This window comes from Rhinatrema bivittatum, chromosome 9, assembly GCF_901001135.1.
Source record: "Rhinatrema bivittatum chromosome 9, aRhiBiv1.1, whole genome shotgun sequence".
Taxonomy (NCBI): Eukaryota; Metazoa; Chordata; class Amphibia; order Gymnophiona; family Rhinatrematidae; genus Rhinatrema; species Rhinatrema bivittatum.
In genome coordinates, this window is record NC_042623.1 from 171,823,151 (window position 1) to 171,849,847 (window position 26,697).

The 26,697-nt window shown below is 47.1% G+C and overlaps 1 protein-coding gene across 3 annotated transcripts in view; it reads right to left on the reverse strand.

The window, feature by feature from the left end:
* GFM1 (G elongation factor mitochondrial 1) overlaps positions 1-26,697 on the reverse strand; it is a 174,113-nt gene that overhangs the window by 76,250 nt on the left and 71,166 nt on the right. For 2 of the 3 annotated variants that reach the window (XM_029615161.1, XM_029615160.1), the window contains exon 10: positions 13,546-13,647. The exons of the other annotated variant lie outside the window; for it this stretch is intronic. In XM_029615161.1, the coding sequence (XP_029471021.1) occupies positions 13,546-13,647 (102 nt within the window). The remainder of the gene's footprint in view (positions 1-13,545; positions 13,648-26,697) is intronic. 3 annotated transcript variants of the gene reach the window in all.

The window sequence follows — 26,697 nt, forward strand, 5'->3', positions numbered from 1 at the left end:
GTGGTCGTCGTCACCCAATCCGGGACGTCAAGCGGCATTCCTTTTTCTGCTCCTTGTCATCCACCAAACCAGACTGAACCTGTCCAACTTTGATAGAGGTAGTGGCAGGGAGCGCATATGAGGGAACGCCCAAGGCACCAGCTCCAACGATGAAGCCATTGATCCCAGGACCTGTAGATAGTTCCAGACCTTGGGAACCGGTAGGTGAAGCAGGCGATCTAAGTTTGGATCTTGACCACCCTGTCCGCAGTGAGGAACACTCTTCCCTGATGAGTGTCGAAATGGGCGCCCAAGTACTCCAGGACCTGAGAAGGAACCAAGTGACTCTTCGGCAGATTGATGATCCAACCCAGAGATTCCAGTACAGAACACACCCGGAGTACCGCCCGGACGCACTCTTCCTGGGACTTTGCTCTGATAAGCCAATCGTCCAGATAGGGATGCACCAGAATCCCATCCTTCCACAGGGAGGCCACGACGACCACCATTACTTTCGTGAAAGTACGAGGAGCAGTGGTCAGGCCAAATGTAAGGGCCCAAAACTGAAAGTGCGGTCCCAGCACCTTGAAACTGAGAAACCACTGGTGGTCCTTTCGAATGGGGATATGCAGATAGGCCTCGGTGGGTCCAGAGAAGCCAAGAACTCTCCTTTTCGGTCCTCCACTATCACGGTGCGCAACATCTCCATCCGAAAACATGGTACCTTCAAACTCCAGTTGACCTTCTGGAGGTCCAAGATGGGTCAAAAAGTGCCCTCCTTCTTTGGAACCATGAAATAAGTGGAGTACTTTCCTTATCCTTGCTCCGAGACCGGAACCAGGACTACTGCTTCCAGATCTAACAAGCTTTGGAGGGTTCCCTCGATGGCCACTCTCTTGCTTTGGGAAAGACAGCGTGACTCCAGAAAAGCCAACCTGAGGAGGGCAAGAAAGTTCCCACTGATCGGAGGTGATCTTGGTCCACTCCTCGTAAAACCGGGACAGTCTGCCCCCGATCGCCAAATCCGAGAAGTGGACCTGCCTGACTTCATTGGGAAGACTTGAGTCCGCCTGCTCCCTGGATGGACCCGTCTCTGGAAGACTTTCCGGGACTATGAAAAGATTGCTATCTCCCTGAGGGCTGTTGTGAAATTGCAGGTCTGGCTGACTTGCCAGAACGAAAATGCCTCACCTCTCGAAATGATGAGAGGAAAAGGGCTTCCGCGCCACCTTCTTATCCTCCGGCAATATGTTGCCCCTGGTTTCTCCCAGTGACTTCATGAGTTGAACGAGGTCCTCCTTGAACAGAAGCTTGCCCTTAAAGGGAAGGTTACACAGCTGCGCCTTGGAAGAGAGATCCACCGACCAATTGCACAGCCAAAATAGTCGTCTCGCCTCTGTCGCCACCACCAATACCATGCTATATGCCATAGTCTGCAAAAGGTCATATAAGGCATCGCCACATATGCAAACCCCACCTCGAGGTGGGCCGCCTGGAGTGGCGACAGTGTCCCCGCAGAAGACTGTTCCTGAGTCTTCTGGATCCAACATAAACAGGCACGCTGAATCAGACTGGCAGAGACCGACGCTCAGAGCCCCAGAGTGGACACCTCAGACTCGTTTAAGCTGTACTTCCAGCTTCTGATCCTGCATGTCCTTCAGACTAGCCACCCCGGTGCTGAAACAGCAGCATCCACATTCAGGATCTTGAGGGATTCCAAATGAACCTGCAGCAATGAATAAAACTTTGCCATTGCTCTCCCACTTTCAAACTGGAGTCCAGGAAGTCCCATTCCCGGCTAATCAGCTTCTGGATCTTTTTAGGAATGGGGAAGGTTCTAGGGGGTTTCTGTAGCCCATCCAATAATGGATTAACCCCTTCGTTATCCGGATCATCCAGGAAGAGCTTTACTCCCAATTCCTCCAGCACCTGGGGGATAAGGGGTCTCAACTCCTCCCTCTTGAACAGGCGGATCACCTGCGGGTCATCGCCATCAGCTTCGAGCCTGTCCAAGGACCCCTGATCGTCCTTAGGGTCATCTGGATCCTAGGGGATCCCCCCATCCAGGCCAGCCTCTAGGTCCTCCATCGGAGACAAGTCACCCTCATCCTGAGGGTCTTCTGAATCCTCCGAATCCTTGGTATCTGAGCCCGGGCGCACTGAGCGGGGTCCCTGAGGCTGTCCCCATAACCCAGCAGCCCTCAACAGGTCACCGTTTGGCCTCTTAGTGGAGTCTGATGGACTGTCCTTAACACGTCTCTTCCCGGCTTCCCTAGCCAGGAAAGCCTCATGCAGTAAAAGGATGAACTCAGGAGAGAAGCCTCTCTGGTCCCCTGAGGGCCCCTCCGGGCCTCTGAGATCTGGCCCCGATGCCTCCTCCATATGCTGCTGAACCATGGGGGATGGGATGGGGGGGAATCTCCGGAGCCCCGAGATTGGGCCCCCTTATCCAACTTCCCCTCCCTGGGTGAAGGAACACAGGCCTGAGGCCCTCCCACGGTCACGCTGACCGCGACGATCGCCTTCTTGCAGGCTTGGCCAAAGCGCGCGTGCCCCCCCCCCCCCGCACACTCCTCACAAAGGGAGAGGGGGTTAAGGTATGCGGACCAGATTCTGCAGGCCTGGCAGACCTCCATCAGTGGCTTATCCATCATAGCGTCAAATTCACGAGGGGGGAGGGGCGCACCATGTAGCCGCCACAGAGCAGGAACTAGAGGGTGCACCACCGCGAAGTTCCTGCCGGTGTGAAACAGAAATGCTGGCGTCGCAGGAAACGTGCACAGGCGCCATCCTAAAATAAAATGCAGGGGCACTTTCCCCCAGCTGGAGGCACCTCCCTGAGATGGCAAAGGCCGATCCTCCCTCCCTGCACTGCCCAGATCCTCCGGGGCCAACCCTCGGCGATTCTGCAGAACAGGCTGCCTTACCAGCAGCCCAGAGAGCTGCTGCTGAGCCTCCTAGCTGCTTTTCTTTTCTTTCTTTCTTTTTTTTTTTTTAAACCTCAGCAGCAAGAACACAGGAAGAAAAAGGACTCCCACCGAGGAATACTTCCCTGAGTCCAAGGGGAAGGCGGAGGAGGACTTCAGGAGCTTTTGAGGGAACCAGTCCCCTGGCTATCAGTGGTCCCGGGGTCTTGAGCTATAACTGCCAGGGGTATCCAAGCCCCATTCGCCCGGCTCAACCCGAGGGATGGCCCTCCACAGGAACCTGGCACCTCGGGAAGCAGAAAACTTCCAAAACAGCAGATCAGTTAAGACTGCAGATAAACACCTCTACCATCTGCTGGAAGCAGAGAAATACTGAGGGACTGCAGGTTGCACTCTCAGATATGTAGCAGTGCTCAAAATTTTGTCCTTTGCCTCCATCTGCTGGGGATGAATAAACCCACTTGTCTGGACTGATCTGGGTATGTTCAGGAACAGAGGTAAAAGGTACCCATGGACTTTGCAGCAATGCAAGCAGTTTAAACATTGTGCCTTGGTTTGAATCCTGTTTTCCCTTCATATATGGCCTGTGTTGTATTTAAGATTTTTCCACCTAATTAAGATGATCATGATTGACTTCTGGTGATGACGAGATCACAAGTGTTTGTCGGGTGTCTGAGCTCCTCGGGGATCAACCACAACCCAGTCGAACTGGGCAATAATATGCAACTATAAAGCAATCGTCTGAGCCCTTGTTTTTGAAACAGGATTGACAGACAATTTTGTATTTCAAAAGATAGGTGAAATGGCAACCAGGCCAAAGAGAATGGGGGCTGAGAAAATCATGGTCATGGGGAACAAGATGGCACCTGATCAAGCTACAGTGCTGGAAGGGCTGATGAAAACAATCCAAGAACTTACCAATTCAGTTTTGGTGGCAGTGGCAGCAGCTAAAGTTCTTGCTGCTAGAAAGGAAATGACCCTGTATTGTTCACAGATGTTTTAGCAAGGCATCAGAGTATCATAGAGGTGCATCTAAAATACTGGCAACTAAGGAAGAAGTCAAAGAATTCATGGAGGGGCTGACCGAAGAATGAAGGAGTTTGAGTGGTTTGGTGCACTGCTGGTATGCATGATACAACCCATGACACCAGTTGATTAAAGTTTTGTTCCAAAGTTAATGGGTTGCTGATCCCCGCTGTGGAGTTTGGGAATGCATCAACACTTTGGTCTATGGAAAAGATAGTGGTGTGGTATTGAAGAGAAAAAGGTTCCTGGACTGGGTAGAGGGGTGAAAGGCACGGAAGAAGTTGATAAAGAAAGGTTTGGGGGAGAGGGTGGGGAGAGGGTGGGGAGAGGGGGAGCGAATGTGGAATGGGGTATGAATGGTATGAATGGTGTTGTATGTGTCTGCTGAAATGGAGTTTATATTGATCTTCAAAACAGAGGTGGAATATTAGCAGCCAAGAACCAATTTTCTTTTCCAGTTCATACCCCAGATCAGTCCAGACAAGTGGGATGTACCAAAGCACCCCTACACTGGGCGGACCCGCAAAAGACCCCCCTCTCAACACACTTTCGCCAAAGGTCGGCTCTCCTGGAGCCTGAACATGTAAACAGTAATGGCAAGATAAAATGTGAAGAGAAGACCATGTCACTGCTCTACAAATCTCCTGTGGCTACACTGACACTTGGCCCACGACGCTGCCTGCACTCTAGTAGTGTGTGCTCTCAACCCTTCTGGAATTCTACTTCCTTTACAAAAGTAGGCCGAAACAGTAGCTTCCTTCAACCAACACACTATCGTGTCCTTGGAGGCCTTGTATCCATTTCTGGCACCTCCAAACAATATAAAAAAATGATCCGACCACCGAAAACCGTTTGTGACCTTTGCCTCCGGCAACTCAGCAGACCAATTCGGGAAGGCAGTAGCTCCACAGTCTGATTCAGGTGAAACGAAGCTACCATATTAGATAGTAATGAGGCTACCGTGCGTGAAGACAATCCCTCATCCGAAATCTTCAGAAATGGTTCCCTACAGGACAAAGCCTGCAGCTCCAAGATCCTTCTGAATAAACAAATAACCACTAAAAATACCATCTTCAGCGTGAGGTCCTTTAATGACGCTTTCCTCAACGGCTCAAAACGAAGGCCCACAAAGCACCCGCAAGACCAAATTTAAACTCCATGCCGGTCCCAATCTATGCACCGGCAACCGCAGATGCTCTACCCCTTTCAAAAACCTCAACATCCGGATGTGAGGCCAATGACGTTTTCCCTGGCATATTCCTCTGAAATACTCCAAGACTGCCACCTGAACCCGCAAGGAATTGTAAAAACTAAGCCCTTGAAAATCACGGGCTCAGAGTATCCTTTTTGTCGCAACTGCTTGCTCTCAAAAGTCAAGTCACAAGACAAAAGTGATCTGCCCGATCCGAGAAAACAAAACCTTGCCTTAACAGCCCCTGTAAATGAGCCAATCTCACAGATCAGTCAATTGCGCGCTGAACCAGATCTGTGAACCACGGACGCAGCCAACCTGGCCTGGATGCCTCTTGATGCACCTAAACACTTGACCTATTAATAGTCATGGAGGGAATACATATAGCAGGATCCTTGTTGGCCATGGAAGAACTGAAACGTCTATGCCAGGGGTCAGGAACCTTTTTGGCTGAGAGAGCTATAAACGCCACATATTTTAAAATGTAATTCCATGAGAGCCATACAATATGTTTAAAACTAAATATAAGTAAATGTGTGCATTTTATGTAAGATCACACTTTTAAAGTACAATAAGTCTCTGAAAATATTACACCAGGCCTTAAGACACCAATACATCTCCTATTAGGAAAACGGACCAAGTCAGGCTGCTATAGAGTCCTACACAGAAACTACACGCCAGCAGAAAACCTCACCTGAATCACGTGCTGTCCCTCACCTAACATAGAATAAAGAGACCAAAACGCATAACAAGAAGCATGCAGAAAAAACTGAATTGGAAACTGCAACAAGCCAGAGTCTCTGTATGCAGTGTAACAAAGAAAAAAGAAACATCACCCATCCTTATAAAACAAATCAAGAAATATAAAATCATCAGCAGTAAAACTGTACTAACAAAAAGAACATATTTCGAAACAGCTAATGAGTGGAATATCCAATAATTAAAAACACATATAAAACATTTCCAGATACCAACAAAATATTTCAAAATAGCAGACACAAAGACCCAGTAATGAAAAATAATAAGGATACAAACATTTTTTTTGCTCTGCATACCTGGGAACGTTTGATATCCAGGTGTCCTGAGATTGTTCTGAATTAGCAGGAGGTGGGGTGGTTTGCTTGGAACTTTCTCCTCTCTGTCACATACCAGCGCTCTCTCTCACACTGGCTCTCAATGACACACCTATACACACATGCTCTCAGTACTCACATATACACGTTTTTTCTCACTCACTTATATAGGCTCTTAATTACACATTTACACACATGCTGTCTATCTTTTCACGCTTACACACACACAGGCTTTCAATCACATAAATACATGCTGTCTTTTTCTCTCACACACAGACTCATTCACATGCTTACAAACATGTCCTCTCTTTCTCTCATTTACACACAGGCTCTCAATCACATACTCACATGCTCCCTCACCTAAATCAGCTCTCAATCACACACAGACACACATGCTCTCTCTCTTACTTATACACACAGGCTCTTAATCATACATACATATGATTTCTCTCACACACAAAGGATCTCAATCACACACACATACTCTTTCACACAAACAGGTTTTCAATCACAAACTTACACATACAGGTTCCCAATGGTAAACTTACATTCATGCTCTCTCTCTCTCTCACAGGCAGGCTCTCAATCACAGACATACTCTCTTTCACATGTACAGGCTCTCAATCATTCACATACATGCAATCTCTCACTCACACACACACACACACACACACACACACACACACACACAGGCCCCCCCTCGCGGCCCGGAAGAGGAAGTGAAGAGTATCGGGTGCCTGCGCGGCAAGAAGAGGCCACGCTAGTGCGCTCGGCATCGGCCCGAAGAAAAGAAGACTGCAGCGCGGCTCGGAGGAAAATGAAGAGGTTCAGCCGCGGCCGATGGGACTCCGCCTCCGCGAGGGCTGAAAATGAAGGAGGTTAGCGTTGGGAGGAGGCTGCTGCTGCCGCGAGTTCCGGGGTGGGGGTGGGGGAGAGAGAGAGTGAATGAGCGAGCAAGCATGTGTGTTTGCTCGCTCATTCACTCTCTCTCTCCCTCACCCCGGGAACTCGCGGCAGCAGCAGCCTCCTCCCAACGCTAACCTCCTTCATTTTCAGCCCTCGCGGAGGCGGAGTCCCATCGGCCGCGGCTGAACCTCTTCATTTTCCTCCGAGCCGCGCTGCAGTCTTCTTTTCTTCGGGCCGATGCCGAGCGCACTAGCGTGGCCTCTTCTTGCCGCGCAGGCACCCGATACTCTTCACTTCCTCTTCCGGGCCGCGAGGGGGGGGGGGGCGAAGAGTGCACGCCGGTGCCGCTGACTCCAGCTGTCCTGCCGCGTTCCGCCCGGGCTGACAGCATTTTAAGCCCGGGCGGAGGAGGACCGGGGAGCAGCTGGGTCAGCGGGAAAGTGTGGCGACTGTCTGCGAGCCAGATGCAGCCCTCAAAAGAGCCATATCTGGCTCGCGAGCCATGGGTTCCCGACCCCTGGTCTATGCCCTCGGCTGCAACCTATCATCTGCAGCTGAAGAAACTTGCTGCCTTGGTATTGCTCCTTTATGCCATCAGATCCAGACAGGGACTGCCTCAACGAGACTGGATAAGGCCAAAGGCCGCCTTCGACAGCTCCCATTCTCCCGGGTCCAACTATTGTCTGCTGAAATAGTCCGCCTGCTCATTGTCCACTCCATCAAAATGTGAAACAGCTATCCCCTGCAAATGTCTCTGCCCAGGCAAAAAGGTCCTGGGGTCCTTGAGCAACCACGGGACTCTTTGCTCCCCCTTGTCAATTGATATAAGCCACAGTTGTTGCATTATCCAAAAACACTGACCATTTGACCTTGGACTTGTGGAAGGAATTCCAAAGCCCTGCACACTGATCTCATTTCCAAGTGATTGAAAGACCAGGATGCTTCCACTGGCAACCACAGTCCTGGTACCATCCATTCTTGACAGATCGCCCCAACCCAGAACCACCAGGCCCATCCTTTTCCCCAAACTGGGCTGACACAGCCACCACAGAAGACTGGACCTGGAAGTACCCTGCAGCAATAAAGGCTGATGGAACTCCTCTGCCAACGGATTCCAGCACAACAGGAACACCTCCTGTAGAGGACGCTTGTGGGCAAAAGCCCATGGCACCAATTTCAACGTAGATGCCATTGAACCCACGACCTGAAGATAATCCCAAGCCCTGGGTACTGGCATCTGCAAAATCCATACCACCTGGGATTGCAACTTCTGAATCTGCTGAGCATCGAACTTCGCCCCCAAGTATTCCAGCATCTGGGTAGGGCTCAAGTGACTGTCAAATTCACCACCCAGCTCAAGGACCGCAACATATCCATCACCGTGCACACCTCCTCCAATTTCTCTTGGATAAGTCAAATCATCTGGATAAGTATGAACTAGATCTCCTCCCTGCGGAGAGCTGCTGCCACCACCACCATCACCCTTGTGAACCTGCAAGGTGCAGTCTCCAAACCAAACAGGAGGGCCCGAAATTGGAAAAGTTACCCCAGAACCACATAACAAAGAAACTTTGATTTTCTTCCCAAATGGGTGTGGAGAGATAGGCTTCAGTCAAGTCCAGCAAGGCCCGAAAAACTTCACATGACGAACTGCCGCCATTACCATCTGCAACGTTTCCATTCAGAAAAACAGGGAACTCACAGTATCACATTTCACCTTTTGCAGATTGATGATGGAACAAAAGGCTCCTTTCTTTTTTGGTACAACACAGTAAATAGAGTACCTCCCGCAACCGTGCTCCCTGGCCGCCACTGGTACTATCTTGCCAGCAACTGAAGGTGACACAATGAGTCATGAATCACCACTTGCTTGCCTCAGACACTGTAATGAGACCCCATAAAAGCTTCCGTGATGGGGTGAAAAAATTCTAAAGCATAGCTGTTCCTTATTACCTCTAGGACCGAGGTAATCCTGGTCCACTCTTCATAAAACTGTGATAGACAGCCTTCCACAGACATCTTGAGAAAGTGGACCAGCCTGGCTTCATTGTGAAGCCTTAATGCCACCAGCCCCCTGGTTGGAGCCCTCTAAGGGAAATCTACGGGCGCCTCGAAAGAACTGTTCCCTACCAGAACCCTGGTTCTGTCCCGAAGACAGTGCAGAACCCTTATTGGGACAAAAACCGCTGCACATCCTGGAACTTAGAGTGAGGCGGAAAAGACTTCCTGACTGTCATCTTTATCCTCTGGCAGCTTATTCCCTTTAGACTCTCCAAAATCTTCATCAATTGTTCAGGTCTTCTCTGAACAACAATTTCCTTCCTTTAAAGGGAAAATTAGAGCTGAGACTAGGACCACATATCAGTTGACCAGTTCTGCAACCAAAGTAACCATCACACCGAGACCACCACGACCATATTCCTGGCCAAAGTCCAGCTCAAGTCATAAAGCACATCAGCCTCATATGCAATCCCAGCATCCACTTGATTGCTTGGCTATTCACACCAACATCTGCTGAAGACTTCTACTGAGACTTCTGGACCCAGCATAAACAGGCCCTCTGTGTCAGACTTCCACAGATCGCTCTTCGCAGGCTCAGCACCAAGACTTCAAACATCCTCTCCCAATGAATCTCAAGCTTATGGTCCTGTGCATCCTTTAACGCTGCCAAACCCGCAACCAGAATGGTCAACTTGCTAGTGACTGCTGAGACCAAAGCATGCACCTTTAGCAATACCAGCAGCTGCAGGATATCCTTCATGAGGGGATACAATTTTGCTATGGCTATTGCCACCTTGGGGCTCACCTCTGGAAAGTCCCATTCCTGATTCACCAGCTTCTTGACCCTTTAAGGCTTTCAGTGGGCCCAGGAGTCCAACCAACACCGGATCCACCCCTTCATTGTCAGACTCCTCCTGGACCACATTAATACCCAGTTCCTTCCGACCATGGGAAATAAGGGGTCTCAACTCCTCCTTATGGAACAGACGAACCACCCACTGGTCATCTCACTTCATTATTGGAACCTCTTCCAGATGAACCATGTCCTTATCACCATCCTAACTGACATTCACCAAGAGATCTGCTGGGTCATCCTGATCCACCCCCAGACCAACCCCAAGACCATCTTCCAGGTCATCCAGGTCCAAATCATCTGACCCGCTAGGCCCCTCAGGATGGTCCAGGCCCAGCCAGTGAAGGAGATCCCCTGACCCCCGGGGCCAGGGAGCCCCTCACAGCCTCTTTGCAGCAGGACGAGACAGCTGACAGAAATGCCCTTTTATAGCCAGTGCTTTTCCTGGTTAAAACAGCCTTATGCATAAGCAAGACAAATTCCAAGGAAAACTCCAAGTTATCCTCTTCCCTTTCCGGCCCAGAGCTCACATCTCCTCCCCCCACCCCCGACAGGATTACCGGAGACAATGGGGGAGGGGAGCCCCTAGGTTCCTGGGAGTCCGTCACCTTCCGAGCTTTAGCTGTTCTCCTGTGCGACAGGCTGCTGAGGCTCCCAGTATTGCTCCTGCTAGGGCCTTGGGAACCTGTGGTTCCCCTACCAGCCTCGTTCCCTCCTCCGGAGAGCCCGTCCCCTCAAATGAACTGTTGCACAGCCCTACTGCATTCAGCTGACCCCGAGCCAGAATGCCAGCCCGACAAGCTTTCCTGTGCTGAGAAACCGCTGTTGGGCCATCTCGTCTCCACTCATCTGGGCCTGCTGCAGAGAAATAGAAGCCACGCAATCACAGTGCGCGGGAGAGGAGGGGGAACACGATCCAACACAGACCCCGGCTCCCCAAGCAGCCAGAAGAGGCAGTAAACAAATTTTGCTGCAAATCTTTGCACAGAATCACAGAAAACTACAAGCCTTGTACTTATGCTTGTATAATTGCATCACCATGTATTTCAAAGTTAAACCAGAGGATGGTGGAGCTGACCAATTACAGTTTCTGTGCTGTTCTAAGAATGCATTGACTCCCTAAAATCACACACAAATTTTACAAATTATACTACATATTTTAAATTTAACTTAAAGAAAGGTTATACTTGGAAGAAATTTCTGTTGGAGGATGTTTCGTGTGCTTGATATAAGCACACTAGCTAAACTGACATCTCTTCCACAGAGATAATGCAATGTTCATTCTAAACGAGCAATCTAACTGCCTGAACACGTGGATGATTCCCCCCCACCCCCCTTTTTACTCCTCAGCAGTTTTTGCTGCTCCCTAGTCTGAATGTTAGGGTGGCTCAGGAGATCCTCACTAGCTCAAGGACTGGAAGCAAACCTACTCCCTCAGTGCCATTTATATAGGAACACAGAAACATAGAAATGACGGCAGAAGAAGACCAAACGGCCCATTCAGTCTGCCCAGCAAGCTTTCGCACTTTTTTTTTTCTCTCACATACTTATCTATTTCTCTTGGCTCTTAGTAATCTTTTTTTATTCTATTTCCCTTCCACCCCCGCCATTAATGTAGAGACAGTGTTGGAACTGCATCTAAGTGAAATAGCTTAATTAGTTAGGGGTATTAACCACCGCATAAGCAAGCTACACCCCATACTTATCTGTTTATTCAGACTATGTAATTCAGTCCTTGTTGATTGTTGCCTGAATATAGATCCACCTTTCTTCATTCCCCCCTGCCACTGAAGCAGAGAGCCATGCTGGCTATGCATTGAAAGTGAAAAATCAGTCTTGCTTCCCTGCCGTTGAAACAGAGGGCTATGCTGGATATGCATGAAGTGTCAAACTTCCTCCCCTGCTGTTGAAACAGAGAGCTATGCTGGCTTTGCATTGAAAGTGAAATATCAGACCTGCTCCCCTGCCGTTGAAGCAGAGGGTTCTGCTGGATATGCGTGAAGTGTCAAACAACTTCCTCCCCTGCCGTTGAAGCACAGAGTTATGCTGGATTTGCATTGAAATTGAAGTATCAGGTATTTTTGGTTTGGGGTAGTAACCGCCATAACAAGCAAGCTACTCCCCTGCTTTTATGTGGATGCAAAGCCTTTTTTTTCACGCTTTTATGTGGATGCAAATCCTTTTTTTTTCACATTTCCTCTTGCCATTGAAGCATAGAGCAATGTTGGAGTTGCATTATTGAATAAGGATATTCATCTCCAGATAGTAGCCATCATTCCCGCAAGCCACCCCCATGCCTCTTCTCTTCATTCACATCCTCTAGACTTTATGGATCCAAAATATTTATCCCACGCCCCTTTGAAATCCTTCATAGTTTTGGTCTTCACCACTTCCTCCGGAAGGGCGTTCCAGGTATCCACCACCCTCTCCGTGAAGAAATTCTTCCTGACATTGGTTCTGAGTCTTCCTCCCTGGAGTTTTAAATCGTGACCCCTGGGTCTGCTGATTTTTTTGCAATGGAAAAGGTTTGTCGTATTTGGATCATTAAAACCTTTCAAGTATTTGAAAGTCTGTATCATATCATCCCTACTCCTCCTTTCCTCCAGGGTGTACATATTTAGATTCTTCAATCTCTCCTCATAAGTCATTAGATGAAGAACCTCCACCTTTTTGGTCGCCCTTCTCTGAACCGCCTCCATCCTGTCTCTGTCCCTTCAGAGATACGGTCTAGAACTGAACACAGTACTCTAGGTGAGGCCTCACCAAGGACCTGTACAAGGAGATAATCACTTCCCTTTTCTTACTAGATATTCCTCTCTCTATGCAGCCCAGCATTCTTCTGGCTTTAGCTATCGCCTTGTCACATTGTTTCACCGACTTCAGATCATTAGACACTATCACCCCAAGGTCTCTCTCCTGCCCTGTGCACATCAGCCCTTCTCCCCCCATTGAATACAGTTCTTCCGGATTTCCACACCCCATATGCATGACTCTGCACTTCTTGGTATTGAATCTCAGCTGCCATATCTTTGACCACTCTTCCAGTTTCCTTAAATCCCGTCTCATTCTCTCCACTCCTTCCAGCGTGTCCACTCTGTTGCAGATCTTAGTGCATCCGCAAAAAGACAAATCTTACCTTCTATCCCGTCCGCAATGTTGCTCACAAAGATATTGAACAGGAACAGTCCCAACACCGACCCTTGCGGCACTCCGCTCAACACCGCTCTCTCTTCAGAGTAAGTTCCATTTACCATCACACATTGTCTTCTGTCCGTCAACCAGTTTGCAATCCAGGTCACCACCTTGGCACTCACTCCTAAGCTTCTTATTTTATTTGGTCAGCTTAGGCCACTACAGTTAATAGAAGCAGTCTTCCCTCCTTCTGTAGGATCTGATCTCTGATCCTCTGACCTTCAGTGCTACAACCTGAGCCGCAGGGCTAACGTGTGCGTTTTATCATCGGCAAGCAATTATGTCATCTGCATTCAGGTTAACACACAACACATGACATGTATTTCAAGTTTACTAACAATGCTGTTTACTTGATGAGAAGGAGAAATTAGTTTTGGGCAGTGAGGTTACACTTACCATGGAAAAGTTAGTACTGGTTTTGCTCGTAAAGGTGTCGCCACTGGCACAATCAATTCCAAATAATGCACAAATATCTCCAGCATAAACTTCTTCTACATCCTAAAGGAAAAAAATCTCACTTTAAGCAATTTGTGGCTATTTTGTCTAAATCTGAGCAAGGTAACATTCTGAAATATAAGGTGAAATTACTTCTTACCTGATAATTTCCTTTCTTTGAAGTAGGGCAAGCCAGTCCACACCAGTGGGTTGTGCACTGCAACCAGCAGGTGGAGATGGAGAAAAATGACTCGCTGACGTCCCTCTCATATAGCTCACCACAGAAATAGGCCAGCCAGTATTTTTCTTTAAAAGCCAGCTATGGACACTGAACCACCTAAATGCTATTGAATCGTCCAATAATCATTATTCAAAATAGAATGTTCTTCCATTATATAATTATTCAATTCTTTAATTTTTTTTTCCAAACATAATGGAAACACTAAACTCAGCTCCATCAACAACAGTTTCATAGGAAAACTGTAAAACAAATATCGTAGAATGAAACTCAGTTACCAGGTACAGTGTAATTCCATGCGTATCCAAGATCCTCACCATACATTATGTTCCTTAATAAGGATCTACTAGATAAAGGAGCCCTGACCGACGTGCCGCAAATGCGCAGTAGAGAGCAGCTCTACCGCGCATGCGCGGGTGAGCATGTCGGCCAGAGCTTGCCTGTTAACAAAAATGGCGCTGGGAGGAGCAGTAGCGGCGGCGGTGTGCGTGAAGGAGGGAAGGACCACCCCCCCCCCGGAGATCTTCCGTCTGCACCATCCGAAGGGGTTGTGAATGAGCTGAGAGGGGAGGGGATTGAGGTGAGGGGAAAGGTGAGAGGGAGGGGGAGGAGGGAGGGGGAGGGAGAATGAGGGGGAGGGAGAGGTGGAAGGAAATGGACTGAAATTTTTTTTTTAATGTAGCCCACTGTTACGGGCTTAATGGCTAGTCTCTCATAACAGAAGAAAGTCAAGCATCTCAAGGCAGCCCAGGGCGGAATGGTGGACTGGCTTGCCCTACTTCGAGGAAAGGAAATCATCAGGTAAGAAGCAATTTCACCTTCCTCTTCATCCGGGCAAACCAGTCCTCACCAGAAGAGTGGGAGGCTGCCTGAAGCCCAAGCAGCACTGCCCTAGCAAAGGCTGAATCCTCCCGTGCAGCCAAATCTAACCAATAGTATCTGACACACGTACGTAAAGATTACCACATCGCCGCTCTACAGATCTCCACCGAAGAAAGCAAATGCTATTCCGCCCAGGAAACCACCTGTGCCCGGGTCGAATGTTCTATCTGCTTCGGAAGAAGTTTCCCAGCATCCACATAGGCCACTGTCACCCCTTCCTTAATCTATTGAGCCACTGTGGCCTGAAAGGCCGCCTCCCCTTTCTTCATTCCTTGATGAAGGAGAAGAGCAGATACGTTTTACGAAAGACATTGTTGATCTCCAGATAACACAACAAATGCTGCTGCACATCCAATGGTCGCAATTTCCTGAATTCCTGTCCATCCAAATCCCTATTTAAGGATGGTAGAAACACCAACTGATTCAAATAGAAATCCGAGACCACTTTCGGAAGAAAGGCAGGTACATAATAACCAAAAAGGGTTCTCTACACGACAAGGCTTGTAACTTCGAAATCTGCATCGCCAAACAAATAGCGACCAGAAACAGTCTTTAGCATCAACAACCGAAAGGAAATACTCTACAGAGGGCAAAAGGTCAGACCCATCAAAAAGGAGAGAATCAGATTCAAATCCTACAAAGGCACAGGGAAACACAAGGGGGTCTAAGATGCTTCACACCCTTCAGAAATAGACACATCTGGATGCGAAGAAAGGGGCCTCCCCTGTATATGTCCTCGATAACTCACTATGGCAGCCACCTGCACCTTGAGTGTATTCAAGGTCAAACCTTTACTCAGACCTTCCTGTAAAAACTCCAAGATCAAAGGAACAGATGCTGAAACAGTAAGACAAGAGTGGTCCTGATACCAATGGTCAAAGGTCCTGCCAGACTGAAATATAGGCCAAAGAGGTGGAAAGTTTTTGCGTGCACAAAAGAGCTTCCACCACTGGACCTGAATACACCCATTTCAACAGACAAGCCCTCTCAAGGGCCAAACCATAAGACAAAACCAATCTGGACTGTTGTGAAATACCGGACTCTGCCGCAGAAGCCCCCAAGCAGAGGGAGCTGCCACGGATCTTCCACCAGCAGACGATGGAGATCTGAGTACCATGGCCTGCACAGCCAATTCAGGGTCACCAGGAGCAGCAAACCTGGATGCTGCACTCTTCTGTATTAACCAACCGGAAATGCACAGAGCAACTTGCCCTGTGGCCAAGACTAAACCAGCACATTCACTCTGAGTGCTAGAACATACTGGGTGTCCAACTGTAAAAACGATCTACTTCTGCATTCTTGCAACTCGCCATCAGATCCAGAAAGGACTACCCCCACTGCTCCATGATGAGTCGAAACACTTCAGCAACCAATTCTCATTCTCCTGGATCCAATTCGTGACGACTGAGACAGTTCCTACACACACTGTGAGCAACCGACAATGCCAGCAAATGCCATTTTGCCATGGAAGGAGATTCACTTCCTAAAATTCTTCCCAACTTCGAGTCCTCCCCCCCCCCTTGATGATTTATGTAGTCCCCCCTGCTGTCGCATTGTCCGACATTACTTTCACCACTTTTCCTTCCAACTGGGCCTCAACTGCATTACTCGGACTTCTAGCTGGCTGATGGTCAAAGACGCATCTTCGGGAGCCTACTGCCCCTGCGCTACTAGCTACTGACAGTGAGCTCCCCCACCCTGTAGACTCATATCTATAGTGATCACCAACCAGTCGGGAGCCTCCATTTCTTTTTCCAGATGGTCCCAGCGTAACTATCAGAGCAACTGTCGTCTCACTTCCGGCAGCAAAGTCAATGGTAAATTGTACTCCTGAGACTGAGGATTCCAACAAGCCAGAAGGGTCCTCTGCAGAGGATGCATATGCGAGCGTGACCAAGGAACCACCTCTATCGTCATGGCCACTGATCCTAGCATCTGTAGGTATGACCATACCAACGGAGAGACCTCTGATCGCAGGCCTCGGACTTGCCCCCAGATCTTTTGAATGTGGGACTCTAGAAGAAACAACTTGCCCTGAGCCGTATAGAACCAGAATCTGAGAAGGATGCAGGTTGATCTTGGCCAAATTCATTACCCATATCCCAGATGCTGCAGCAACTGGACCACCCTGTTTGATACCACCCAACTCTCTGCATTCAACTTGGCTCGGATTAGCCAGTCTTCCAAATACGGATGAACCAAAATTCCTTCCTTGCAGAGAGCTGCAGCCACCACCACCATCACCTTTCAAAAGGTCCTGGGCGCCATGGCCAAGCCGAATGACAACTCCTGAAACTGGTAATGATGGTCTAAAACCACAATGCGCAAGTAATGCTAATGCTGTTTGTGAATTGGAATGAGTAGGTAGACTTCCGAGAGGTCTAGGGAAGTAAGAAACGCTCCCCTCTGTACAGCCATGACGACTGACCTTAAGGTTACTATTTGAAAATTGTTAACCCAAAGGGCTCAACTGACCCCTCTAGATCTGGAATAGATCAAATTAAGCCCTCCTTCTAGAGAACCACATGGTAAATGGAACAATGGCCTGTGTCTTCCTGATCCTTTGAAACCGGAACCACAGACTTCAGAGTGAGCAGCCTTTGCAACGTGGCCTGAATTGCTGCCCGTTTTTCTGTGCAATGGCAAGGGGAAACCATAAAAGCATCTGAGAGAAGATGGATAAGCTCCAATGCATACCCATTGTGCACCACTTCCAAGACCCATTGATTGAAAGTGATGTGGGCCCACCTCTGATAAAAAGCAGCTGCCTATCTCCAGAACCAGAGGATGGACCCCTAAAATTTCAGTGGGAGGATCAAGGAGCTCTGGAACTAGAGGCACCTTCTTTACCCAAAAGGACTGAGATCAACCTCTGGAAGAGCAAAACCACCGAGTGCTCCAAAATCACCCCTTTGCTGACAAAAACCGGGAAGTAGATTTTCTTGTCCTTGGGTAACTGACGAAATTTGGTGTCTCCCATTCAATCCACCAACTTCTCTAATTCCTCCCCAAATAAGCAGCACCCCTTAAAAGCATGCCTTAAAAGGCAACTTTGTGAGATTAAACTTTGAAATATTATCAGCGGACCAGTTCCACAGCCAGAGTAGTCTTTGGGCTGCAATCACCAAAGCCACCTCCTCAAGCAGACGTACGCCATATCATATCCTGAATCTGCCAAGAAAGAAGCTCCCGGCTCCAGGTATGGGCCATTCTCACCCAAAGCCTCCTGGGTCAATTGTAATTCGGCTCTGGCCAACAGCATGCGGAGATTTGGAGACTCATGGCCACTGCCTCAAAGGCCTGTTTCAAAATTGCACCAATCTTTCAATCCTGGGTATCTTTTAAGGCTGCATCTCTTTCCACCAGAATGATGGTATGTTTTGTCAACACGCAGACCAGAGCGTCCACTTTGGGAGACTGGAGCTGTGCCCTAGCTTTAGGATCCAAAAGGTACAAACCCACTAATGAGCGACCCCTTTTAAAATTAGCCTCAGGAGAACTCAATTCCAAATCAATCAATTCCATCACAAGATTCTTCTTTGGATCCTGAGCCGCTGCAGGCAAGGCCTCCTCACAACCAAGGACCTTCAGGATCTGCAAAATCAAACCCATCTCATCTCTTTGAAAGAGCCGAAGCATCATCCTATGCGGCTCTGCCTCTGGAAGAATCTCCCCCTCCTCTAAAAATACCTCGTCAAGATCCCTCATTGCGGATCCTGACTTCCCAGGAGTCTCCCAAAGGACCTGCATCCTCACCTTCTCCTCTAGCACGCTGTCCCCTTCTCTGCTTTACTCATCTGGGAAAGCCGCCACCTCCTTTGACCACTTCCATGATCCTGATTGGGGGGGGGGGAAGACCGCTGATGTGGGTGTTCCCGAGATTCCACCTGGGACCCTTCCTGCCTTTTACAAAAAGCCTGCAGAGCTTTACAAAGTTCCACCCATGACATGGTGGAAAGATCCATTGCCTGAGTAGGGAAAGCCCCTTCCAAGCTTACCCCCATGGGTACTGGCAGGAAGGGCAGTGGGGAAGACTCCTCACCTCCCCCAGGAGTCGCTGTGTCCACACTTCCTGCCTGAGAACTTGGAGCTCCTGAAGTCCTCGCAGGGACAAACTCCCCTGCAGAGACATCCCCTTCAGCCTCCACGTATTTCTGGCAAATGCTCAGCGATCTCCTGGGGCTAATCATTCACATATGACAGGCAGAGCAGATGCGCAACTTTTTCCCATGCTGCTGTTCCAATGCCATCTCTCCCCTGTGCACGCCTCAGCAGTCTTACTGCAAAATCATAATGGCGCCTGAAACATGGTTTCCCTGCCACGGTAGTCCAGCCAGCTCGAAAACCAGCACCTTAGCTCCTGCACTCAACGCGGTCTTCTATCCCTGCCCCTCCTCTATGCATGATTGCTGCTGCAGTCTCTGCCAATGCAGGTTTTTTCTATTTTTTTCAAAACTTTATGGCCTTGCTGAAAACCGGGTAAGGCAGCTTAACCAGAGAACAAACCGGGGCAGGGAGCAGGCTGAGGAGAGGAGGACAAAACAGACAGGAGAGGTAGACACACAAAGTAACAGGGCTGAGCCCAAGGCTCCCTTACTCTACCACACTCTCCCTACAGGAACTCACCCTCTGTTAGGAGGGCTAGAGCACCAGCCTTCACCTCACTCCTGTCCTGAGATATTAGACACTCAACTGAGGTAAGGAGCAAATGCTATCACCACAGGTGGTCAGGACAGTCTGTTCAGCCCTGACAGGTCAAAGTCTACAAGCAAGGATGCATGTTCCCCACCTGCTGGAGACTGAGAAATTACTGGCTGGCTGATGTCTATGGTGAGTTATATGAGAAGGACCTCAGCGAGTCGCTCTCCGTCACCACCTGCAGGTTGGATTGCACAACCCGTTGGTGTGGACTGGCTTGGCCGGATGAAGAGGAAAAATATACTTCTCACAAGCCTTCACACAAAATACAATTTTAGAAAAAATAAATAAAATACCATTACTAATATCCCAGCAGGAAATGCATGAAAGGTAGTTTTCATTTGAACAAAAGAGAGAACACAAACTGATGAGGCTGGAGGGAACAATTAATTCTAGTAAGAATTAGGATCTGGACAGATAGGGAGCCCACTAGTATAAATGAAACTGAAGAAAATGTATCTCCTACAGGCATAACAAAGGAGTATTTAAGGGACAATTATTTCTTTCCTTGAGTCCCTCAGACCAGTCCAGATGAATGAGTTTTTGTCCCTTACCAGCAGATGGAGACAGAGAAGAAAAGCTTTACCATACTGTTAGATCTTGACATTGTGCCACCTGCAGTCACTCAATATACCCTGTAACCCAGCTAAAAGTCTTAAAGCCACACTTTCAAACAGGGGAAAGCAAAACAAAAAAAAATACTACTGGTAAACAGTTAAACTTGAAAGCCCCGCCTACAAGAGGATTTGAATGCCACAAACATTCTATGTATAATTTACACATACAAAACAGCGGTCCTTCAGAAAACAAAAAAAGAGTGGGATTCTGGAATAGTCCATGGGACCCAAGGAAAGAAAGTTAGCGGGTAAGAACCAAGTTTCCCTTCCTTATCATCCCCCAGACCAGTTCAGACGAATGAGATGTACCCAAGCTTCCCTAAACTGGGTGGGAAACCAAAAGACTCACTCACAATACACTCTTTCCAAACCCATCGCCTTCTAGGTCCCACACGTCCAATCGATAATACTTGCTGCTCTGCAAATCTCCTGTGGTGATACCAGCTGACACTCAGCCCAAGATGCTGCTTGCACCTAGGTAGAATGCACTAAAAGATAAACAGGAGCCTACAGATCAGTGGTTCTCTTTTTTCTTTAGTTGGGACACACCTGACAGATGGTTCACATGCTTGACACACTGCTCGTTATAATCTACAGCGGAAGGGGGGGGAGGGTTCTGTTTTTCTTGTTCCAGCAAAGTTGATTTCAGTGTTGCTGGGAGCGGGAGCAGAGTTAACCTGCACCCAGACGTTTGTTATTGTGTATCTTGTGAAACTTTAATAAAAATGTTTTAACATAATCTACAGCGGAAATAATAATTTAAAAAAAAAATCCCCATATTACTTTTATTGCTAAGAATGTCACAAGGGAAAAATAAGAGTACTCTCTCTGAACATAAATTATATAAATAGCAAACCTCCCAAATCAGAACAGCATCAACTTCCAGCACTCAAACAGTAACCACCTTACCTAAGAAAAGACAATGCTGAAAATATTATACCAGGCCTTAAAACTCCAATACTTCTATTAGGAAAATAGAACAAGCCAGGTGCTATAGAGCCCTACCCAGAAACTACATGCAGCAGAATACCTCACCTCAATTACATATGCAGACCCTCACCTAACAAAGAATACAGAGACCAAAAAGCATAAATAGAAACATGCAGTCAAAAACTAAACTGGAAACCGCAACAAGCAAGACTGTGTATGCAGTGCAACAAAGGAAAAAGAGAAATCACCAATCCTCAAAATAAAGCAAGAAATATAAAATCAATAGCAGTAAAACCATACTAATAAAAAGAACAGATTTCAAAACAGCTGATGAATGGAATATCCAATAATTAAAAAGTCATATAAAAATGTCTAGACACCAATAAAATATTTCAAAACTGCAGACACAAAGACCCATTAATTAAAAATGATTAAAAATTGCTCTGCTCTCCATACAAGTTCTCATTCACACTTTAATACATACTCTCAATCACACAGATAGGTTCTTAATCACATTTACATACATGCTGCCTCACACACACACTCGCTCCCCACCGAACTAGCGCCAGCAACAGCCTCCTCCCCTTCGAGTCCTCGCGGCCTCAAGAAAGGAGTCCCATCGGCTGCGGGGGTTGATGTTACTCCTTGTTTTCCTCTGGGTCGGCGACTGCTGCTCTTCTTCAGGCTGACTTCTACAGAAACTTGACCTAACAGGATCTCTTCTACCCACGCTGGTGGCCGCTGCACACCACTTCCTTGCCGCAGGGGCAGGAAGAAGAGATCATGCTGGTGCAACTGACTCTAGCTCTCCTGCCACGTTCTGCCCAGGCGGAGGAACATAAGAACATAAGAAAATGCCATACTGGGTCAGACCAAGGGTCCTTCAAGCCCAGCATCCTGTTTCCAACAGTGGCCAATCCAGGCCATACGAATCTGGCAAGTACCCAAAAACTAAGCCTATTCCATGTTACCATTGCTAATGGCAGTGGCTATTCTCTAAGTGAACTTAATAGCAGGTAATGGACTTCTCCTCCAAGAACTTATCCAATCCATTTTTGAACCCAGCTACACTAACTGCACTAACCACATCCTCTGGCAACAAATTCCAGAGTTTAATTGTGCATTGAGTAAAAAAGAACTTTCTCTGATTAGTTTTAAATGTGCCCCATGCTAACTTCATGGAGTGCCCCCTAATCTTTCTACTATCCGAAAAAGTAAACAACGGATTCACATCTACCCGTTCTAGACCTCTCATGATTTTAAACATCTCTATCATATCCCCCCTCAGTCGTCTCTTCTCCAAGCTGAAAAGTCCTAACCTCTTTAGTCTTTCCTCATAGGGGAGCTGTTCCATTCCCCTTATCATTTTGGTAGCCCTTCTCTGTACCTTCTCCATCACAATTATATCTTTTTTGAGATCCGGTGACCAGAATTGTACACAGTATTCAAGGTGTGGTCTCACCATGGAGCGATACAGAGGCATTATGACATTTTCCGTTTTATTCACCATTCCCTTTCTAATAATTCCCAACATTCTGTTTGCTTTTTTGACTGCCGCAACACACTGAACCGATTTCAATGTGTTATCCACTATGATGCCTAGATTTCTTTCTTGGGTTATAGCACCTAATATGGAGCCTAACATTGTGTAACTATAGCATGGGTTATTTTTCCCTATATGCATCACCTTGCACTTATCCCCATTAAATTTCATCTGCCATTTTGATGCCCAACTTTCCAGTCTCACAAGGTCTTCCTGCAATTTATCACAATCTGCTTGTGATTTAACTACTCTGAACAATTTTGTGTCATCTGCAAATTTGATTATCTCACTCGTCGTATTTCTTTCCAGATCATTTATAAATATATTAAAAAGTAAGTGTCCCAATACAGATCCCTGAGGCACTCCACTGTCCACACCCTTCCACTGAGAAAATTGTCCATTTAATCCTACTCTCTGTTTCCTGTCTTTTAGCCAGTTTGCAATCCACGAAAGGACATCGCCACCTATCCCATGACTTTTTACTTTTCCTAGAAGCCTCTCATGAGGAACTTTGTCAAACGCCTTCTGAAAATCCAAGTATACTATATCTACCGGTTCACCTTTATCCACATGTTTATTAACTCCTTCAAAAAAGTGAAGCAGATTTGTGAGGCAAGACTTGCCTTGGGTAAAGCCATGCTGACTTTGTTCCATTAAACCATGTCTTTCTATATGTTCTGTGATTTTGATGTTTAGAACACTTGCCACTATTTTTCCTGGCACTGAAATCAGGCTAACCGGTCTGTAGTTTCCCAGATCGCCCCTGGAGCCCTTTTTAAATATTGAGGTTACATTTGCTATCCTCCAGTCTTCAGGTACAATGGATGATTTTAATGATAGGTTACAAATTTTTACTAATAGGTCTGAAATTTCATTTTTTAGTTCCTTCAGAACTCTGGGGTGTATACCATCCGGTCCAGGTGATTTACTACTCTTCAGTTTGTCAATCAGGCCTACCACATCTTCTAGGTTCACCGTGATTTGATTCAGTCCATCTGAAAACCTTCTCCATTACGGGTACCTCCCCAACATCCTCTTCAGTGAACACCGAAGCAAAGAAATTATTTAATCTTTCCACGATGGCCTTATCTTCTCTAAGTGCCCCTTTAACCCCTCGATCATCTAACGATACAACTGACTCCCTCACAGGCTTTCTGCTTCGGATATATTTCAAAATGTTTTTACTGTGAGTTTTTGCCTCTACAGCCAACTTCTTTTCAAATTCTCTCTTAGCCTGTTTTATCAATGTCTTACATTTAACTTGCCAACGTTTATGCTTTATGCTATTTTCTTCTGTTGGATCCTTCTTCCAATTTTTGAATGAAGATCTTTTGGCTAAAATAGCTTCTTTCACTTCCCCTTTTAACCATGCCGGTAATAGTTTTGCCTTCTTTCCACCTTTCTTAATGTGTGGAATACATCTGGACTGTGCTTCTAGAATGGTATTTTTTAACAATGACCACACCTCTTGGACATTTTTTTTTACTTTTGTAGCTGCTCCTTTCAGTTTTTTCCTAACAATTTTTCTCATTTTATCAAAGTTTCCCTTTTGAAAGTTTAGCACGAGAGCCTTGGATTTGCGCACTGTTCCTCTTCCAGTCATTAAATCAAATTTGATCATATTATGATCACTATTGCCAAGCGGCCCCACCACCGTTACCTCTCTCACCAAGTCCTGTGCTCCACTGAGAATTAGATCTAAAATTGCTCCCTCTCTCGTCAGTTCCTGAACCAATTGCTCCATAAAGCTATCATTTATTCCATCCAGGAACATTATCTCTCTAGCGTGTCCCGATGATACATTTACCCAGTCAATATTGGGGTAATTGAAGTCTCCCATTATTACTGCACTACCAATTTGGTTAGCTTCCCTAATTTCTCTTAGCATTTCACTGTCCGTCTCACCATCTTGACCAGGTGGACGGTAGTATACCCCTATCACTATAGTCGTCCTCGACACACAAGGGATTTCTACCCATAAAGATTCAATTTTGTATTTAGTCTCATGCAGGATGTTTATCCTGTTGGACTCTATGCCATCCCGGACATAAAGCGCCACACCTCCTCCCGGGTGCTCCTCTCTGTCATTGCGATATAATTTGTACCCCGGAATAGCACTGTCCCATTGGTTATCCTCTTTCCACCATGTCTCTGAGATGCCAATTAAGTCTATGTCATCATTCACTGCTATACATTCTAATTCTCCCATCTTACTTCTTAGACTTCTGGCATTAGCATACAAACATTTCAAAGTTTGTTTTTTGTTTGTATTTTCATTCTGCTTTTTAATTGATAGGGATAAGTTAGAATTTTTTTTAGCTCAGGTGAGTTTATAGTTACAGGCACTTGGACTACTTTTCTTATTGTGGGAACCTCACTGTCTGGATGCCCTAATTCTAATGCATCATTAGTATCCTTTGAAAATACCTCTCTCCGAACCATGCGCTGCTGAGCGACTGTCGGCTTTCCCCTTTGTTCTAGTTTAAAAGCTGCTCTATCTCCTTTTTAAAGGTTAGCGCCAGCAGTCTGGTTGCACCCTGGTTAAAGTGGAGCCCATCCCTTCGGAAGAGACTCCCCCTTCCCCAAAAGGTTCCCCAGTTCCTAACAAAACTGAATCCCTCTTCCTTGTACCATTGTCTCAGCCACGCATTGAGACTCCGGAGCTCTGCCTGCCTCTGGTGACCTGCGCGTGGAACAAGATCATTTCAGAGAATGCTACCCTGGAAGTTCTGGATTTAAGCTTTCTACCTAAGAGCCTAAATTTGGCTTCCAGAACCTCCCTCCCACATTTTCCTATGTCGTTGGTGCCCACATGTACCACGAAAGTCAGCTCCTCCCCAGCACTGTCTAAAATCCTATCTAGGTGACGCGTGAGGTCCGCCACCTTCGCACCAGGTAGGCATGTTACCAGGCGATCCTCACGCCCACCAGCCATCCAGCTATCTATATTCCTAATAATTGAATCACCAACTATGACGGCCGACCTAACCCTTCCCTCCTGGGCAGTAGGCCTTGGGGAGATATCCTCAGTGCTAAAGGACAATGCATCACCTGGAGAGCAGGTCCTTGCTAAAGGATCCTTTCCTGCTGCACCTGGTTGGTGCTCTCCCATCATGAGACCTTCTTCCTCCAAGGCAGCACCAGGGCTGCCAGTCTGAAGTTGATGGTAATTCAATTGATTGACTCAAAATGAAAAGAAGAAACCACTTTTGGCAGAAAAGATGGCACTGTATGAATATAGAACCCCCTCCAACGAAAACTGGAGAAAAGGGTCCCTACACAATAAAACATGCAGTTCCAATACACGCCTCGCTGAACAGATAGCCAAATACACTGTTTTGAGCATAAGATCCTTCAAAGGATGCCCTTGTCAGCTCATAAGGCTTACACAAAGCCATCAACACCAAATTAAGATTCCACGGTGGAACCACCCACCGAACTGGGGGACATACATGTTGAACGCCTCACAAGAACCTCACCACCTCTGGATGAGATGCTAAAGAATTATGAACCTTCCTTCCATAAGAGAGCAAGGCCACCACCTAAACTCAGAGTAACTCAGACTAACCCCTTTTGGAAACTTTTCTGCAAAAGGTCAAAATCACTGGAATAGAGGCCTGAAATGGAAAAAACCCCAGACAACAGGTCTCAAACACCTTCCAGACACATATGTGCACCAGGGAAATAGAAGTCTTCCTGGGTTGTAACACAATGGAAATATCAGAGTATCCCTTCACTCTCAAACGTCTTCTTTCAACAGTCAGGCTGCAAGACAAAAGCAATCCACCTGTTCCAAAAAGATTGGGCCCTGTTGAAACAAATTGGCAACAGAATTAAGCCTTAAGGGCTCACTGACTGCCAGATTCACCAAACCTGTGAACCACGGCCATCAGGGCAACTCTGGAGCCATCAGAATCACCCTTCCCCAATGGCATTCTATTTACTAGATTACTCTTCCTATCAGAGGCCAAGGAGAAAAGACAAAGCAGAAGTCCCTGAGGCCATGAGCAGGACAGAGCATCCATAGTTTCTGAACCTGGCTCTCTCTGCCGACTAAAGAATCTTGGGGCCTTGACATTCCATTGCATTGCCATCAAATCCAACTGGGGAATCTCCCACATTGCCCTGATAAGAATGAACACACCATTTAATTCCCACCTTCTGGAGTCCAGAAGATGCCTGCTCAGGAAATCTACCTGCATGTT